The sequence below is a fragment of the Amblyomma maculatum genome, chromosome 11, assembly GCF_055883805.1.
Source record: "Amblyomma maculatum isolate TAMU_Amacu chromosome 11, ASM5588380v1, whole genome shotgun sequence".
In the NCBI taxonomy this organism is placed as follows: domain Eukaryota; kingdom Metazoa; phylum Arthropoda; class Arachnida; order Ixodida; family Ixodidae; genus Amblyomma; species Amblyomma maculatum.
The window spans coordinates 71,000,364-71,017,251 of record NC_139354.1 but is presented as its reverse complement, the minus strand read 5'-3'; the positions used below and the strand labels follow the sequence as shown (position 1 = coordinate 71,017,251).

General features: G+C 43.4%; 1 protein-coding gene across 4 annotated transcripts in view; it reads right to left on the bottom strand.

Moving 5' to 3' along the window:
- LOC146174132 (uncharacterized) overlaps positions 1 to 15,890 on the bottom strand; it is a 29,905-nt gene extending 14,015 nt beyond the window's left edge. For 2 of the 4 annotated variants that reach the window (XM_084583875.1, XM_084583876.1), the window contains exons 1-4: positions 15,663 to 15,890; positions 10,892 to 11,052; positions 10,727 to 10,809; positions 5,705 to 5,794 (exon numbers count right to left, since the gene is read on the bottom strand). In XM_084583875.1, coding sequence (XP_084440001.1) covers positions 5,705 to 5,794; positions 10,727 to 10,809; positions 10,892 to 11,052; positions 15,663 to 15,773 — 445 coding nt within the window. In that variant the 5' untranslated portion in view covers positions 15,774 to 15,890. Of the gene's footprint in view, positions 1 to 5,449; positions 5,480 to 5,704; positions 5,795 to 6,341; positions 6,459 to 10,726; positions 10,810 to 10,891; positions 11,053 to 15,662 lie in introns of those variants that run through there. The other 2 variants (XM_084583874.1, XR_014701951.1) reach the window with 2 other exon arrangements.
- Positions 15,891 to 16,888: the final 998 nt, after the last annotated feature.

Sequence of the window (16,888 nt, the reverse complement as noted above, 5' to 3'; positions counted from 1 at the left end):
GCGCTGTCCATTTCACGGCCCAGTGCTAGGACATCATGAATGCATGAGATTTACAACTCGCTAGTTAACTTCGCTCGTCAAGAAAAGATGTATTTTTTGCTCTAAGATTCCTTCCAGTTGGCTTTCCGAATAAGCCTTTCTGCTTTGGCTTGAAAATGTCCCAGGAAGTTGTATCCTACTCGTGCGTCTCGAACCAGACACGAGCCGTTCCCGCTAGGTAAAAAACATTGGTAGTGGCTTAGCTCAGCTATGCCAGGATATACATTGAGAGAGGTACGTTTCTCTTGCTATACTTCTTGTTGTCACTCAATGAGAGTCAGGTTCTTTTCTGTTTTTTTCCCGTCGACTGAAGTTTCTATAAGCCCTATCTCAGCGGTTATGCTCCATTTATTACACTCGGCACTGGAATCACTGTTTGGAAACTCGTCCCTCTCTCTGCCCGGGCGTCTCCGCTGCGCTCTTCGCATTGATCTCATTCTCGCGTTGCTACTATGCACCGCTTTTTATGCTCTACCGGCGCCTGCGTTTCAGTGGAGTCGAAACAGTGCTATTTGATGTCAGTACACGTTAAAGCGAAATAAAGGACAAACGAGGCAAGGACCTCACTGAAGCCTCAGAGATAAAGAAGAGGTGGCAGGAATACACAGAAGAACTGTACAAGAAGGACCCGAATGTGCAAACCCAACATAAGACGGTTGTGATTACTGATCTCGAGCCGGGCATCCTGAAGAGTGAAGTTGAATGGGCATTAGTCAGCCTTTCTAAGAACAAAGCTAGCGGAATTGATGGCATTCCAGCTGAGTTGCTTCAAAACCTGTTAACCTGTTAACAATGACGCTGTTAACATTCTGCATACATTATGTCAGAAGATTTGGACAACCCTGCAGTGGCCACAGGATTGGAGGAGGTCAGTTTACATCCCCATTCCAAAGAAAGGCAGTGCCAAAGATTGTTCCAACTACCACACGATCGCGCTTATTTCGCATGCTAGCAAAGCGACGTTAAAATCCTCCAAGGTAGGCTGCAGCATTACGTGGATCGGGAGCTTGCGGACGTGCAAGCTGGGTTTCGCAGGGGCAGAGGAACTAGAGACCAAGTTGCCAACCTTCGCTGGATCATGGAAAAAGCAAGAGTTCCAGAAACCCATCTACTTCTGCTTTATTGATTATGCGAAAGCGTTTGACTGCGTAGATCACAGCAGATTGTGGCAAGCTCTCCAAGAGATGGGAGTTCTAATTCACCTCATCTGTCTCCTCAGGAACCTGTATGAAGGGCAAGAGGCCACAGTCAGAACTGGGCATGGTCTTACTGATTGGTTTCCGAACGAGAAAGGAGTGAGGCAAGGCTGCATACTGTCGCCCCGCCTATTTCACCTATATGCAGAGTGCATTATGAGGAAGGCCGGTCTGGACGAGTCTTCAGCTGGAGTGAAGATTGCTGGAAAACGTATCAACAACCTTAGATATGCGGATGATACCACTTTAATGGCAGAAAGTGAAGTGGAACTCAAGAGACTTCTGATGCGCGTACAAGAAGAGAGTGAGAAGTTTGGGCTTAAACTGAACATCAAAAAGACAAAGATCATGGCGGCTTGCCCTATTAGGTCGTGGAGCATCAATGGACAAGAAGTGGAAGCTGTGACAGATTTTCTCTTCTTGGGCTCCAAGATTATCTCGGAAGGTGACGGCAGCCATGAAATTAGGAGACGCCTGCTTCTGGGAAAGAGAGCAATGGTTAGCCTTGACCGCCTAGTAAAGAGCAGAGACATTAGTCTGCCAACCAAGATCCGTATAACTCGTGCTATGGTCTTTCCAGTTGTGATGTATGGATGCGAGAGTTGGACTGTGAAAAAGGCTGACCGCCGAAGAATTGACGCGTTTGAATTGTGGTGCTGGCGAAGACTCTTGAGAGTTCCTTGGACTGCCAGAAGATCAAATCAGTCGATATTGTCGACCATAAACCCTGACTGCTCATTGGAGGGTCCAGTTCTAACGTTAAAGCTCGGCTGATTTATTTATTTTTTATAGGAAGTTAAAGGCGCGGTAACTGTCTCACTTGTTTTCTGTGGACACCGCAACCGCGCCGTAAGGGAAGGGAGGAAGGGGGGGGGGGGGGAGTGAAGGTGGAAAGAGAGAAAGTGGAGCCGCAGTGGAGGGCTACGGAGTAATTTCGACCACCTGGGGATCTTTAACGTGCGCTGACATCGCACAGCACACGGACGCCTCTTCGTTTCGCCTCCATCGAAACGCAGCCGCCGAGGTCGGGTTCGAACTCGGGTACTCCGGCACAGTAGTCGGGCGTCTTACCACTGCACCACCCCGGCTCAGCTACTTTGGTCATCTGATGAGAAGAGAGGAGTCGTTGGAGAAAGATTTGATGTTGGGAAAGGTTGAGGGTCGCCGGAGAAGGGGTAGGCAGCGAACGCGATGGTTAGATGGCATCCTCGAGGCACTGCAGTTGAAGCTATGTGATGTTAGGAAGATAGTGAGAGACCGGAAAGCGTGGCGTGACATGGTCCAAAGGGTCACGAAGAGTCGGACACGACTGAACGACTGAACTGAACTCACACGTTAAAGCTCTCCAAGTGGTTTAAATTTCTCCTCAGCCCTCCACTATGGCTCCACTTTCTCTCTTTCCATTTTTTTACCCACCCTCCTCCCTTCCATTACAGCGCAGGTCAGATGTCCACAGAGCATGTGACATACAGCGCCTTTCCTTTCCTCTGAACCAATTTATTAATAATATTATTAATATAAATATTGTGATAATATTATTATTTTATACTACTATCGTTATTATCATTATACTGAGTTATTATTAGTAGTAATATTATTGCGCTCTACGTCATTGAATCGCCGCTTTTCAAAGCGTTCTTCTCTTTGTGATTCTTCACGTTGTCCTGGCTCCTATCATTTTCGACCCGCTGCGAGGCCAGGGCACGCCGCTCCCCCTCCTGACGACGTCTCTTGTCTAGGCGTTCCTCTCTTTGCTTCGATGTCTCTGCCGCACGCTTAGCCTTCTTCTGGTCACTTTTCCTACATTTGTACCTTCAATGGCCAACTACCAGGCGACAACCTCGGCGTCCGACGAGTTGAGAGTTTGGAATGCTTAGCAGCGGCCTGACTTTCTATAACATCGTTCTTCATGGAAGAATCCGGGCTAGGTTGCATTCACCGCCCCACATTTATACGCGCGACGCTATCTCACCGCACATGCGCAGTCGAGCGCGCCGCCTCTGCTCGAGAAGTGGCTGCGCCGATGGAGGGCCGTTACCCGGCTCCTCGCAGCTGCGGCGAGCGGCTGCGGTGATGGGGACGGCGAGGCACGCTAGCTGCGAGCAGTGACGCCGCGAGTTCCTCGAACATGCGCAGTACGGTCGCCCAGAACAACGCGAAGCGAGCGAGAGTGCGGCCAGTGTAGCTCGCACTGCAAAAGCAAGGTGGCCAGCATGACAGTAGCTTCCCTGGGCTTACGCTTGCTTACCCGATCATACATGTAGAGCCAGGCTTCAACTTCGACCTCATCGGTGCCGTAAAAGGTGCCCGGTTCCCGAGGTTGTCTCATCACAACTGTCTACGCTGTTTTTGCCGCATGTTTAGGGGGATGTCTCGAGTGGCATAGTTAAAGAATCATGTTGGCGGCCCCTTCAAAGCTGCAGGTTGTCATCCCGGGATAATATTTATCCCGCACTTCCGCTAAACTGATACGGGGCGTTCCAGAGCGAAGTGGCTTTTAAAATTCGGTACCACCTCAGAGACAACAGTGCACGCCCACACAGCAGCTTCAGCTTCAGCATTGCGGTTCTTCCACCCAATGCCCAAATAATCTTAGCCTTCTCGCAACATCTCCAGCTACACTCGTAACAATAGGGACACAAATTTCATCCTTTGTCACAGGGTTATTTGGACAAGTTGCTATAAAAAATGCGCAAAATCATTTTCCTCTACTAGATGATTATAGTTCACAAACGCAGCTACATTACATATTACAAAAGATAAGAAACTCATTTTTAACGCGTGTAAAGTAATTACATTGGCTAATAGGTTAATTGTTATTAGATGCTCTAATCTAACTCTCGGCTCAACCTGTTGTTCATATGTTAATCAAACGCATTAAGTAGTTTTGTAACTTGCGTTTGAAATAAAATGTTTTCAACATAAAAAAAATTCTTGCATATCATACCTATGCCCAATATATACCTTGCAATACACTGGACCGGGTTAAGTGAAGAAATATGAAGGAGGCGCTCGCCCTGCAGTGGGTATAATCAGGTTGCAGATGATGATGATGATGATGACATTGGATGATAGTTACTTTGTGGAGTTAATGCCCATACACCCGTCATGCTTTGAGGGTCTCTAGCGGTGTCAATGCGTCTCGAGATGTCTAGATGAAAGTAACTGTGAATATGAACTTTTCGCACATTCATCTTCCTCATTCTTAGGCTTGTAAGTTGCGATTGTTTATATATTCATCATAAGGGCGTAATGTTCCGATCTCATCCGAAATAATTACTTTTGGTATTTTGCAGCATAAGCATAGAATAATGAAGATTTTCACTGAAGTTCAAGAAAGAAGCATTTCACACACGAAACATCAAGACTCTAAAAACGACTAGAGGTGTGATCACCAGATATAATGAAGTATTTCCCAGAATGCTGCTAGAAAGTTAACTACAGTAAGTGCCTTATTTAGATCTTTCGTCATTCTAGGAATCGAATGCCTCTGATTTACCAGGAGCCTGGTTTATTCGTTTAGGGAAGAGGCAACTTTCGGGAGAAAGTATAGTGGTTGTTGTTCATTATTGGAATTTAACAATTTGTTATCAAGCTGTGCTCGAATTAGTTTCTGCAGAATTGCAAAGAAATATTTCACTACTTTGCTGAATGTATAAGTGTAGTTGTTATCGTTAGTGATATAATGTATTATGCAAAATTGTGTACACTGCTACTTAACTAGACTAATTTGTAAATGACGAATAGGCGCACGTTTAAAGAATAAGGAGAATGATGATGTTCAGATGGAGACGTCAAAGGAGACCTCTGCACCCTTTCGCACAAAGAGAAACCACCCGGTTTCTCTTTGTGTGAAATGAGAATGCAGCTTACGCACTTCATAAACTCGAAAAAAATGAGCAAACGACCAATGAACTTCAATACGAATTGTACGGCTTACTTAAATAGCAAAAAAGCATGGCATCATTTCTGACATAATGTAGTAAATCATTTTATTACCAAATATGATAGAATTTTGATGTACAGCTGCCCAAATCTTTATATGGCGTGCTTAAAGGCCTCATTTTTAGTTATTTTGAGCAATATAATAGAGCCTACGTATACGAAAAGGTCGAGTATAAGCAAGCGCTCAAGGAGCCCTTACTTAATTGTGACCTTCCAGTTAGTTTTATTGACCTAAGGGCAAGGCCACGAAAAATGATGCAATAACTCACGACAGTTCAAGATGATTTGGACACCTTTACCTCAAGTGAGTCAACAAAACAAAAATATAAAAATATTTTCACACCAAAGTTTGTCCTTAAGCGCTGCGTGCGCACAAAGCCACAAGAATTTACAAGATTACAGCAGTAATACTCGTTAAAGTTCATTTAGATCGTAAGACCAGATATAAACCCCCCCAGTGAGTTTATACCTTAGCAACACACTTTAACCTCTTTCTCCTGAGGGTTGGGGACTCTTATAATCACCTCTTCCGAATTCCCGCCGGTTAACCACAAGGATGAAACAACCAGCCTGTACATCAGCATACAAGACCTTAAAATGAATGAATGGGCCACCTGAAATGTATGTGAAAAGAAAAAAAATCAATATTCGTCAATTTTTTAAAATGAATTTTCAGCTTCCGTACGCAAGTACAGAGCTTGTCTTTGTCTGCCCTTACCATCCGATATCAAGAACAAACGCATCCTAGTTAGAGTACAGCCTGTTCCACAATACAACTTAGTGGCCGCCCGTTACAATGCTTTAATTCAGGTAGACAACTGGCAATAACGGCTGGCCTTTTTGACAATAAATGGGATTTGCACAAAAGGCGACAATTACTGAAGAAGAAGGTAACAGTTAAGAAGCCTGATGTAACTATATGTCAGGATATGCTTCCCATGGAAGCTGATAAGTTCTGAACTTTAATTTATAGCGAAGCTTTCTATTGGTGAATGGGTAAATTCCATCATCAAAATAAACCTCTGGCTATTGTCCTGGAGATTTTGTTTGCCTAAACCATTAGGGTAGCTCTAATACAGGACGGGTAAGAAAGTTGAGAAAACAACCTCCCATTTTGTGGTTCGGTCTCTGCGAGCTTATTCCTAATAATTACTTTCTTACCATCGTCTATGCAAATAAGAATCACATTAAAACACGATAAAACTTAAGCATGTCCAATCTAAAGACAGCTTATTGCTAATGAGGAAAGAAACATTGCCGCATAGCGAGAGCTGAGAATGAAGAGTACACCTAACCAGCCTCCTTTTGTCTCTGTTTTCAATACGGCGTCGTGCAAGCTTGCCTTATCGCAAGTTTTTAACGCTGAAAATCTGTCATTAAATAAAAACGGCAGCAGGTGCCGTGCATGTACAAATTACAGTTTGCAAATTTCTATCGGACGAGCCTTAACAAAAAAACATTATTGCTAATATCTCTGAATGAAACCGGGAATATATTAGGAAAATATGCTTTCTTTAATTAACTATTTGCATGAATTTGCATGAACATTTTAAATATATTTCTTTTCAACTTTCGCACAGTATTGGAACCGCATCATATTTGAAAGGGCAGAAACACTTTCTCTTGGAACATGATAGCAGGATTTTTGCTAAAAATTGGTTTCATTCGCCACCACGCATAGCAGAAAAAAATGGGAGCAAGGTGTCAAACTCATTGCAAGAGGTCATTTTGATGCTGAGCAATGCACACTGTATATGGGACATAATTGCGCACATGATCACATCATGGATAAAGTTGTGTTTTTATCTATATCCGGTAAACAATTGTAGCCGGCCGCTTAATGACATAATAGTATTAAACTACGCGGTGACAATAATATGTGAAATAACATTGAGACACCAGTAAGACACCAGCAAACCGTGGCGCTAATGCAAGCTATTAACGCTCTCCCATTATATTCGCTTTAACGTTAGACGATTAAGGTTCCCCCACAGCTTTAGAGCTGTATTGTCCCCAACGAGCTGTGCGTATCTCAATAGTGGGGCAAGAAAGTTTGGCTGTTTTCACCAAGCTTCCGCTTGTCTCCCTACACTCAACACCTTGTAAAACTTCTGTTTTTTCTCCCTGTCGTTATTAGTTAGCCGTCTAAATTATGAGCAAGCAAGCAAGTAGAAGCTATAAAGCCGGAGTGCTTCCTATGGTTTCCAGCGCGACTGATAAGTGGGTTGTAACACGCCCGAGAGAGGCCCCCTATGAGTTCTTGTGGGTCCAATTGGCTTCAGCTTTACATGGACAACTCTTTCTTAACGCGTGTTTTATGTTCTATGTATATCTTCCATTTTCCCTTCTCTATCTGCGTCCTCAAACTTTACGCAAATGTTGCTGGTTGCAATATTGCTTCTTCGCCTATTCTCCTTTTTGTCCGAATACCCCGGGCAACTTTCGACAATCGCAACATTGTGTTTTGGAAAAGGACTACAAACACGTCAGCTCAGGCTCATGTTTTATCGTGACGACAGGTACGTATTGGGTCTTGATTATCGAGTACGCGAGTAATAATTTAAATCGTTTTTTTTTTATTTTATAGCTTTTAAATGCAATTTCAAGTGCAAATTTTTAAAGGCTCCTTACATCAGTGAGGATGAACTAATAGGGGCCTGCCCTTCCCCGGTGATTTTTTATATTTGCCTCAGTATGCTCCCCTTGTCTTATTCGCATTTAAAGAATCACTGACGGAGAATGTGCGGTTATTTCGGAAATCGCTGAATGCGACGATCTTCGCAACACTGCGTGGAAATGTGTTCATTTTCGGGGGTCGTGATCGGCGCATGAATCTGTCTGCTCAGCGGTAAGGTCCTGTGAGCATCGTCACCTAACAGCAAACAGCAGGATTACAGTCAAAACGAATACTGTTAAAACAAGACCGTCGTTCCTGTCGCATCTGAGGCGCAATGTAATAATGCTGCATATTTAAGCGCTATAAGATCATTTCGATTCCACCACGTAGAATGCTGTCGGTTCTTTATTGCTTTTATTTTGAGACAATAAAAGATATTACTAACATTCATTTTCATATTGCGTCATATTACGTCATTGTTTATAAATTGCCCATTAAATTTCAGGGTATGTCAACCCTCAGAAAATATTTAGCCGCCACCGTTATTTCTCATCTTCGGTGGGTGTGTGTTAAATTCCGGTTGCTTTCGCGGACACTTGTTAGCCGCAGTAACTTTTTAACAAGCTAAAATAAAGTCAGTAAGAAGGAACAAGTTGGCCTGGCATATATGTGTCCTTGGAGAATGGAGAATGGTAACAGAAGACTTAAAATTTACTATTTTATTTCTACAACCGTGTAGATGGACGAAGTTCCAATTAAGCGATTTAATAGACATCGTAAACTACACAAAGCAAAACATGTTGTAGTCATCAAAGGCATATCAAAAAAATTACCAACAGCTGAAGGCATCGGTGAAGAGGTAATACTAAATGAAATATACCGAGATAATAGAGTTGCGAATTGTTTGGGAGGTTTTTGAGGTATGGACACTCTATGATCTGATAAGAAATGACCAGGATCGTCTTTTATCTCCGCTATATTTATAACTTCAACGAAGAATAAGGAGATGTGATTACAACAGTGAAATCATAACTTTTGGTCCATCAGAAAGAGCGCATGGATACAGAACAGCAGCTTCGAGGTTTAATACAGCCGGTCTACAATATTTCAATAGTAGTGGCCGGATATATTTACAAGCAATGCATAATAAATGTGGAGAAAGAAGAAACCCTCCATGTTTCACCTTCTTGTCTTTCAGTAATCAACGATATCAAGATGAAACATTTTTAATACAAACGAGTAAGATGTACAGTCTGGCGAAATATAATTATCTCCGGATGTAGATAAGCAATGGCATGTATACATGGCAAAACATGAACAGACTGACAAGGCAAAGGGACGAAGATTAGTCACGATTATGAAGCAGAGTGGAGTTGGCTGTACTGTGTGTAGAAACCACTGACTTACAACAAAGTTCACTGTAGATCTTACTTTCGAAGATACAATTTTTCACTCAATGAATGGTTAGCAATAAAATAAGAAATATGTTGGATTTTTCACTCAAGGCCCATGGAAAAACTACAAATGAAGCAATACAGAGACCTAATCTGAGCATGCTATGCAGCACGAGAACCTTATTGCAAAATATGTACAAAGAAGGCATAGAGATTATATCTAGTAATAAGGGAATAGATAAGCTGTTCGAAACAAGAGAAATTAACATCTACTCAGAGCGGCAAAATAAAACGAGGAAACTTAATAATAAGTCTGTGGGAAATGAGGGCGAAATGACAGCGAAAGTGAATTCAGTTTAAACACAAATGATAGAAGCTGGAATTGAAAGAGATGTGTGAAAGAAATGCTGATACATCTATCTATGTATATAACACGTCTCCGCAAAACATTTCATACTGGCTAGTGTGCACACATGCATGAAAAATAAGGCATTGTCGGATAATAAATTAAACTCGACAAAGAACCGACGTTTGCATATGTCATCATAGTGGCTACTTTACATTTAGCGACTTAGGATAATTAAGTGGATATAGTCCTGCTCAGGGTGCCTGGTAGCTTAGGAGTAGTCAATGACATTGCAGTTTTTATCATGGATAAAGATGGTAACCCGATTTTGATTCTTAGACTGTATTTCTTGAGACCGGTAGGATCGAACACGTTTGTATTTCTTGATCATATTGAACGAAATGGACACATTTCGTCATAACGTTCGTCGTAACGCTCTATGAAACATAAATTATAATAAATATAAGGAACCATTAGGAAACTACCGTTAAGTTGTTCGAAGCTGAAGTAGCTATTTTTGCGTGCTAGCGTTTACATTTTCTCACGAGGTATAAATAGAAGGTAGCGGCGAGCTTAAGTACCTAATTCTTTGACGACCGCACAGCACACCAGTTGGAATTGTCGCCGCATATCTTTTCAATTTTTTGTGAGAATATGATTAGCCCTATGATGCTTAGATTCTGTGCTAGACCGCAGTGTGCTAGTATATTATTCATACCACTGTATTCACTAATTGACCACATTATCTGTAACTTTCGACGGTATATTCCTTTAGTCGAACTTTTATATATACTTAATCTCAACTTTTATCTCATTGACTTTGATACAGTTGGTTATGCACAGAAGCATGAGCGATAAATGTATTTGCTTCTAGCATCTAGTTATGTCCCTAAATTGCTATCCGCTGTTAAAAAATGATATGCTTATTCACAATGCAATATTTATTACAAAGTATCTTTGAGGAGATCTGTTTAGAAAGGCAAAAGGTGGAGTGACTGAGTGGAGAGTAGGTAAATAATGTACTTGCTCCTCCATTTGCATGATATTTTTAATTTACGGACTTCCAACCTACAAAGACTGTTACCAATGCGCTGTTTATTCATTTGCATATCTTTAAGGTGTACAAGTGTAGCCATAGCAGACACGATATCCTTTTGTGAGCTATTGAAAGGGTAATGACCCGGTTTACCTTTGCGAGTCTGATATATCACGACGTTGTTATGGTGATGTAGCGCCGTTATTGATGTAGTCATAGTTGTAGTGAAGTACCATCTGCAATTTGCAACAACAACCGCAAAAACAAAAAGGCAATCCAGTACAAAGATATCAAATAGGAGTAACTCTCATAGCTCACATTAATTCCTGCGACTCTGGCAGCGTGTAGTAGACCCTATACCGGAACGAATTGTTCCCAGCTGGACCACTCTTTCTCAATGCCTGGCACGGTGTTACCGGGCCCATATTCGGGTTTAGAGACTGCCTGAGCACGACAAGCAACTCGTTGTATTCGGTTACCTGAAAATAAGCACTGTATAAATAGTGCGTAGCAGTCTCGTCTTTTAGGTTGTATATAATACATTACCTTTGGGATTGAAATGTATGACAACGTTTGTAAGTGTTGACATCTTTCACGCACATGAGTTGCAAACGACTGGTAAAACATCAGTAAAAAATAAGAGTAAGAATATCTGAGTGGTTGGTTTGCTGTCAAACGCAATTTTAACAATACCGCTGTCGAACCGTATATCACAATAACAATGACCCCCGCGGCACCGCCACGTTTAGCATATTTATATGGTAAATAACCACGTGTACTAATGTTGCCATAATAAGTACCAATTAAATATTTTAATATGGTCACGGAGAGTCATCTCAATACACAAACTCATTCGCACGACATAAAGCATGCAAACTCTGGGAATGTTTCATCGAAACCAAGGCGCGCGGCAAGTTGTGCTCTTCTAGAGTTCCTGTATATGCCCCCGCGAAGAACAGAAATTCACAGTGTACTGCAAACCGATTTTGTGGGAGAGCTTTCCGACGAAATATTGCTACAACTTTACATCACAGGCGGTGCATTTAAGCCCGAAACACTCGTTGTTTCTGATCCACCGAGACTTGAATGCTACGACAAAACAAGTCGAATCAACAACACCAAAGGCAGCGCTTCAATATTGGCTCCTGGTAGATAAGAAGCAAATTTCATGTGCAGCTTGAAACAAAACTTGTGACTTTCTCGCAAATTTGTTCACTGCGATGTCGTACAATATCAACGAGAAGTGCTCACCGATACTAAGTGTTCCTTTAGCTGTTTCACGATGTCTCTCCCTCCGAACGAGACTTAACGGAATAGACAGCGTTCGTGCCTTTTTGGCCTTTTTCCCCTGCTACCGCACGTGAAGCAGTGCGTTTGCTCTCAAAGCGGCCGTCGATACCGTGATGACATAATTTTGTTCTTCAGTGAACGATGCTATGAGAGGCTTATCCGGACGTGAAGAATTCTTGCCAGCCGATGAGGCAGTCGCAACAAATCAAGAGATGACTGATGATCATCGCATCAGTCCCCGTCGCAGAAGACGATAACAGAATCGAGGAGCGCGAAACAGGTCCATTGCAAGTTATGTTATCATCACGCTTTATAGCATCATCTTCTATTTGGCGGGAATAGGTCGCACATGGCTCCAAAATCACGAAAAAGTACTTGTTACTTGGGATATCACCTAACAAAAGCTCCAGGGCTTGTTCGGGAAGCCCCTCATGTTCGTACACAATCCCCCACGGACTCCTATCTTGCCGCTATTCAGGTCGTGCTTGCGTTGTGTCGCAAGGTAAACAGATCCATGCCAAAAAGTGACAGAGTAGAGCATATCCTCAGGGGTATTGCGGTGAGGCAATAAACATTCTATTCTGCACAGTTTGCTCTACCATAAACTCCGAGCTTCAAATCTGCGGCACAAAGACGCCTCTTACATCGCTTTGAGTGCCCTCCGAGCACGGCGGCTACATCAAGCTGTGATGACCTGGCCCCTTTGCACCAGCCCTCCCATCCCACGACCATGACTAGAATTGTCAGGAGAGAACACGAGGCCCTATCTTCTGCACCACTCTCGTCTCCGCTGCCCGACACTGTGACCATAATACAGGCAGTTGTCCGCCAGGACAACTCCGTGCCGCCCCCGCCACCATCACAGCCTGTTCCTCTAGTGGCTGCTGCAACTACCAGACCAATTTCCCTATGTCACTACCAATTTCCCTATGACAATCCTGCAGAATAGCGCACCTCGGAAGAGAGGCCAATTTGATTCATTGGCTGTAGAGCCGATCCCACTTCGCGTTATTGCCGTAGCCGTACCTACCCCTACCCCTCGCTCTTATTACAGAGCTGACCATCGGTACTACTATGGACCTCAACGCTTTGCTGTTCAACCAGAGGAGCCCCACCTCGCCTATGATGGAACTGAACACTTCCTTCCTCACCCAAATGAGCCTCGCACCAAAAGCGTCCCAACTGCTCGTCGCTTAAGCCGATCTCCATCTCCCCGGGCTCGCCGATCCCCTTCACCGGTGCCTCGTCGCAGCTCCTCCCCATGATACATCGGCACATATTCAAAAAACTAGCAAATGCAGCCCCTGGAGTAACGCTGCATTACCGACCTGGACTGACATCTCAGTACTGACCCCCGCACCTGGCCGTAACCTCATTGATATTCTTGTGGACGGTGTCCTAATTTCTGCACATATTGGCACTGGCACCAACATTTCTGTCCTCTATTCCTCTCTCCTCCGACGCCCCAAGAAAGTCCTCACACCCGCCACCTCACCTACCGTTCGTATTGCGAATGGTAACACAGCTAATGTAATTGGTATGTGTACTGCACGAATAAGCATTGCAGGCCGTCACATTCTTGTCTTATTTACAGTCCTCACCAGTTGCTCTCAAGACGTTGTATTAGCCTCGACGTTTTAACTGCACACTGTGCTCTCATTGACTGTTGTTCTGGACCTGCCGTTCTGTCTTGACGAACAAACTCATGAAACTTCAATGCTCCGTCTTCGCTCCCGTGCATTTACACAACTGCCACCTGAAGCCGCTGTGCATGTGCTCGTGTCGCCTTTTCCTTCATTCCTGATGTCGACTACATTGTTTCCCCCTTACCCGACATGACTCTGCCGCGTAGCATAGCTCGTCCTCACAATATCATGCACGTAGCGAATAACGACAATTATATTCCAGTCCTGACCTTCAAATGTTTCATACAAGTTCTTCTTGAGGGCATTCCGCTCACCGAACTGACCCCACGGTCTGACTTTAATGCGTTTGCACTTTTACCTGAGCCTGCTGCTGGAGTGTCGACAAGACCAGCTGCGTCCCCGCCCACGGAGGCCCGCATATCAGGAATGGTACCTCCTGACTTGTGTCCTGATCGTGCTCAAGCACTTACGAGCCTTCTGACTTCGTGCAATGACATTTTTGATTTTCGTAACCGACCTTTGGCATAAGCGTCTCTTGTTACTCATAGCGTCGACACCAGATACGCCACCCCATTCACTGAAGACATTACCCAGTTGCCTTTTCTGAACGTCGCGTCATACGAGATGAAGTGGACAAGATGCTGGTAAGAAACGTTATAGAGCCTTTAAACAGCCTCTGGGCGTTAGCTGTCGTGCTTGTTAAAAAGGACAATAACTTGAGGATCTGCGTTGACTACGGACACCTCAACAAATTTACAACGGTGGTTTACACACTCCCCAGGATAGATGATGCTCTGAATGCTTGCATGTTGCCAGTTATTTCTCTTCGATTCATCTTCGTTGAGGGTATTGACAGATCGCGGCCGACGAACGGAACAGAGATATGACCGCCTTCGTCACTTCCGATGGACTGTACCAATTCAAGGTGAAGCCTTTTGGCCTCTGTAATGCGCCCGCTATATTCGAGCGTATGATGGCCTATCATCTACGCGGTCTCAAATGAAGGAAATCTGGTGTTATCTGGATGACGTGATTGTCTTTTCTTCTATCTTCGAGAGCCATCTTAACCGCCTTGATGCCATTCTTGGAGTCTTCTGAAAAGCTGGCCTTCAGCTGAATTCAAAGAAGTGTAGCTTCGTCCGATGTGAACTCAAGGTACTCGGACACTTGGTCGACGGCCGCGGTTTTCAACCTGATAACGACCAAATTTGTGCTGAAGTGCACTTCCTACACCCCGCTGTACTAGTGATGTTCGTAATTTTCGTGGCCTTTGCTCGTAGTTTCGGCGGTTCATCTCAACTTTGCAGAGATGGCTCGTCCACTCACAATTCTTCTGAAGAACGTCGTTCCATTTTATTGGGGCAGACAACAATCTCAAGCCTTTTCTGCGCTAATTGCAGCGCTCCCCAACCCAACCGTTTTGGCACACTTCAACTCCTCAGCACCAACGGAGGTACACATCGACGCTAGTGGGCACGGCATTGGGGATATTCTCGCTCAACCGCAGGTGGACCGCACTCACGTTATTGGTTATGCCAGTCGCCTTCATTCAGCAGATGAAGGAAATAATTCGATCACGGAACATGAGTGTTTAGACCTTGTGTGGGCCATTACATAGTTTAGCCCTTACTTGTTTGGCCGCCCGCTTTCCGTCATCACCGACCACCAACCACCCCTTATATTGGCGTTCTACCGTTAAGGACCCTCCTGGTCGTCTCGGTGGTTTGGCGCTTCGTGTTCAGGAATACTTTTTCTGTCATCCACAAGTCCGGTCGTCTGCACACTGATGCCGATTGCATGTCCCGCAACCCGGTAGATCCGCCGCCTGAAAGCGAGTGTGACAATGACACCTGTGGTGTCCATCTCTGACCTTTTAAACAATGGTCATGAACTTAACCAAGGTCAAAGCGGCACCTGCTAATGCAGCGCCGGCTGGTGGCTGCCACTTTTTTCTTCGTTCAATTATAGTTGAACGCTTGCACAGTGTTTTACAGCGTGGCCCTAAATGGCACTTATTTGAAGACTGTAATTAAGGAGCCCTATGCAAATCCTTTTGAGGATGCCCCGCATTTCTGCGCAGAAACAAAATCAAATTCAATAGCCGGAGCACGCGTTAGCAGTGCTGTCAATTTAAATGTGAGCAGAAAACTTACATAATTGGCGCGCTGGTGCCTAAAATTCAACGGGTTGTCTTCGTACAGTACCATAGCTGACACAATGCTTTGTAGCTTTAGTAAATATATTCCTAAAAAGATACCAAGCATAGTTTTGTGTTTTGCCTATAAATTTTGAGACAAAAATTTGACTGTGTTGAGCCTACAACGCTTCTGTTAGCCAGATGCTATCATTTGCAATGCTCTCAAAATGTGCACAAATTCATTTGCTAGTGGTAAATCTCGCCCATGTTTAAGAGGACAAAAGAAATTTTTCAAATGGCATACTGCTAATCAGCGACTCGCGTATTAGCACATATTTAGCATTTCAAGTATATAATATACTTAAAATTACCAAGTTTATTGCAGAGAAAGAAACGCGATTTGAAAGGTTATCAATGATGATCTGCGGTTTGGAACAATAAATGAGAATGTTAATTACACAAAGCCGGTAACTACATCTAAGTACAGTAAGCCTAATGTAGAAGTTGATCCGCTGGGCCGCCTAAGACGTGGTGGTATACCCAAACGATTTCCCAATTATTTCTAATAAAGGTCACTTTGTTTAATACTGCATTACAAATACCAATATGCACTCCTGATATGATAAATTTTATGATTAAAAAATTTTTTATGTTTTTAATATATGTATTATCTTGTACAGTTTACTTTAGGATTGGGCTTACGATACTTTGACAATACAAACAGTTATCTCCTGCTTTGACATCGCCTTTCTTTTCTGACCTCCGCTATTATAACGAGCAATTCGTTCTTGTACGCTGAGCAATTCACGATTACTCCAAAGTTGCCCCAAGATAGCACACGTACGCAGTTAGTCACTAACACGTGAAAGTAATTACATTAGAAGAAATTTTAGAAGCATTGTAATACTGATATTGCAGATATGCTTTGTGAATTGCGAACAAAATGAGTTCTTTTTACTCTGTGGGGTAGCTGGCCGAGGAAATCTCCTTACATTGGCTCAGCATCATCGAGCAAAAATCCTGCTTTTTTTCAGCTGGCATGACGATACATTTCTCGACACTCACTGCATGTGAAATTTCTTCGACCAAATATTCGAAGTAGTTTTCACCTCATTTCTGTTCATTTTATTTAGTATTTCTTCAAATTTAATTTTTTGTGCACAACCAGGAAATACGTTTCAGATTGGCTCTGTAGGTCTGTCATCAAAAATACCAGATGTAGAGTTATATACTAGCAAGTAT